The sequence below is a fragment of the Nelumbo nucifera genome, chromosome 1 (genome assembly GCF_055504915.1).
Source record: "Nelumbo nucifera cultivar China Antique chromosome 1, China Antique-T2T, whole genome shotgun sequence".
Lineage (NCBI taxonomy): Eukaryota > Viridiplantae > Streptophyta > Magnoliopsida > Proteales > Nelumbonaceae > Nelumbo > Nelumbo nucifera.
Window position 1 is genome coordinate 95,646,850 of NC_142649.1, and position 3,184 is coordinate 95,650,033.

Genomic DNA, 3,184 nt, shown 5'->3' on the forward strand with positions numbered 1-3,184 from the left:
TTGAACCAAGGAAAATATAAAGACATTTACTATTCCTCAACCAACAAAACATACATCATTCCCAAGGATGACATTACAAAAGGAGAAAGATCAAACGGAAAAGAGAGTAACACAAAAGTAGTTAAGAAGAGTAACAAAATAAGCAGTTGCATGCCCTTTGAACAGCTAAAGAACTAACACGTAACAAACTAACTAAGCAAGAAGCTCTTCGATGACTTGGGGTTTGTTCTGCTGCTTGGCTTTTTCCAGCTCTTCCGTCTTCTGCTCCTTTGCAATCTTCTTGAGCTTAGCAAGCTCGAGATCCTTGCTCATCTTCCTTCGGTACATCTCGGCGAATGTGATCGGCTCATCTAGCACCGGCTTCTCTCCTTCGTTGATCTTGAGTGGGTACACAATAGCCTCAGGAGCTGGGTTCTGGAATGTTGCAATGGACAGACGGCTGCAGTTGGAGTTAACAACTGCCTGGTGATCGGCGTTCCTGAACCTCCCGTTGCTCAGATACTGCATGTACACAATCGAAACGAAACGTGTATATAAGTGACAAGTCTTTTCTAAATTCTACTACGTACATCATCACTTAATTCTCCTCATTAATGGGCCTTGTTTTTACTTACGTGACCATGGTCGCCAAGGTTGACGACGAAGGCTCCCTCGACGGGCTGAACGGTGATCCATGTCTTGCCACCATCTCTAGTAGCCTGGAGCCCTCCAACCTGGTCCTGGAGGAGAAGGGTAATGGTGCCAGGGTCTGTGTGTCGCTTGAGGCCGAGAGTGAGGTCCGGCTGTGGGCATTTGGGATAGAAGTTTACAACCACCTTTTGGTCCATGTCCACACAAGCCTTGGTGAGGGCATCGGTTTCAAGGCCCATTGCTTCCGACAGAACCCCCAACAACTTGCAGGCCAGTTCCATGAGCTTCTCACTGTAGACCTCGGTGACCGCCCTCCATCCCTCCGGCTTGTCGGGCCACCTCGAGTAGTCCCGAGTGCAGAGTGGGTATGAGAAGTAGGTCACAATCTCACGCCAGTCATGGACTGCTTCTCCCTGCAAATCATCCACCAATTCACTTTGTGTACCACATAAAAACGGAAAAACTTTGTTTGCTCTATGAAAATGACCATCTCAATGCATGGTGATATTTCGGATTTTCCACGTGGAAAAATAACATGAGAAGAAAGATATACGTTGATGACTTGTTGTGATTAGACATGGCAAAAAATTGACCCAACCCGCGAACCCGACCCAACCCAATCCGAAAAAACAGGGTTAGGGTCTCATATTTAGCTATTCGAATGTAAAAATCTGACCCGACTCAAAAAACTGGGTTGAGTCATGGGTTAACCCGCTGATCCGATTGTTAAGTCTAATTGGGATTATTTGTACATTGTTAGAAGTTTTTACTCTTTAATTTTTTCTATTTAGTCTTTACTTTTTATTGTTTACTCATTAAATTATTAAATGTTCAAATTTTTTATTTTATATTTAGAATTTTAAGATTAATTCTTTTAATTTTTATAATTTTTTTAGGATGACTCGAATTGACCCATGGGTCAACCCTAACTCGAATATTTAATGTTAGGGTCTAGCGATAAACCAACCCGAAATCAACCCAAAGTACCCGACCCACCCAACCCAATTGCCAGGTTTAGTTGAGATGCACAAGTTTCGACAACCTAACGACTTTGAATTTCCGTATTCATCTCGGATGTATCTACCGAGTGAATGGGCCTGACACAGTAGTTTTGAAGGGTACAAGCGTACGTATGCGTATGCCTACATACAAATGGTACGTACCTGGAGGTGACTAGAGACGATGAATCCACCCTTCTTGCCACCGGTCATATCGAACCGGAGCTTCTCGTCGGGAGGCAAGGCGAAGAACTCCCTAGCGAGGCGAGTCATCTCAGAGATAAGATTTGCGTCGACGCCGTGGTCGACCACCTGGAAGACCCCCCAATTCTCGCATGCCTCCACTATTTTCTGGCAGATTTCCGCCCTCCGACCACCGGTTTCGTCAATTCCAGCGAGAGATATGACGGGGACATCGTTGCTGAACTGATTATAGGCCACCTTGGGACGCTCATCTTCGTCCCGTACAAATCTCGCCTGTAGTGTCTTTTCCTCCACCAGATCCGTCAAGGTTGTAGGCTTTGCAGGTGCCATGCTGTCTGTTTGCTACCGTGATAGATAAACGAAAAAGTGTTATGAGGAATGGTGGAGTAGGATACTGAGCTCGTTGTTATATATATTAATGGCCAGTACTAAACTTCTTTCTTCTTACAGTCTGATAGATAGCTCCGTAGAGTACATGCCTCCATCTAACCTTCGTTTCAACTAACCGTCTCTCTCTTTTCCTTCTCTACTTCTTACTTGTAATTGTATGACGTCACGAATTCCTATTTGTTAATCAGCTTTTTGTCTACAACCATCCGATCATCATGGGCATGATTTATTGATATAGATTCGATCCTTTCCCATCTGTTACATTTCTTCTGATTTCTCCGTAGAATTTTATGGAGTAGTTACAAATTACAACATTAAAAAAATGTAAACAGAACAGCACCATCTGCTCTCGCCCTGTGGCTTGGGGTTGAATCCCAGTATTATCCCACCAAACCGTAAACACATTATAGAATTACACACTAAACTCGCCTTGTCCCAGTTTAGGACTTAGCACGCAGATTGAATGGAACGATGTACTTAAAACTGTGGGCTGTTAGATTCGGTGTGCGTAACAAGGAGGTGATTTTGGCAGTTTGGCATTGGGCGCATTTACTGAGATCACATTTGCGCCCCACATGCACATCTCAGCATGTATTTAGAATATCTCCCGAAGCTAAGCGGTGGGAGATACGCTGTAGGGCGTTCGTGGGGCGCAGATGTGAATTCGCATTTACTACACCCATGTTCAAACGACGAATATTCTTAAGTCACACGTAATTATTTTCCCTTTAAAAATTCAAAAACTAAATAAATGTTTAACCTATCTGTTAGCCGATCTAAAACTCAATAGATGTAACCTATCCGTTAGCCAATTCATCCGTTACCCATTCATCTTCTTCCAGTTTCCATCTTCTAGTCGAACTGAACCGGATATTTTTCTTCTTCTATAAATTTTTCATATTTCTGTAATCAAACAGTTGACATTTATTCCCTTTCCTTTCTCATATTTTCTTCCACTAAAT

General features: G+C 43.2%; 1 protein-coding gene across 1 annotated transcript; it reads right to left on the reverse strand.

Annotated features, from left to right (window-relative positions):
- On the reverse strand, positions 1 to 2,331 carry LOC104605566 (naringenin,2-oxoglutarate 3-dioxygenase-like). The gene is made up of 3 exons (XM_010270386.3): positions 1,794 to 2,331; positions 615 to 1,043; positions 1 to 501 (listed from the first exon to the last, which is right to left on the reverse strand). Exons 1-3 carry the CDS (start codon positions 2,160 to 2,162, stop codon positions 193 to 195), a joined length of 1,107 nt encoding a protein of 368 aa, XP_010268688.1. The 5' UTR covers positions 2,163 to 2,331; the 3' UTR covers positions 1 to 192.
- Positions 2,332 to 3,184: the final 853 nt, after the last annotated feature.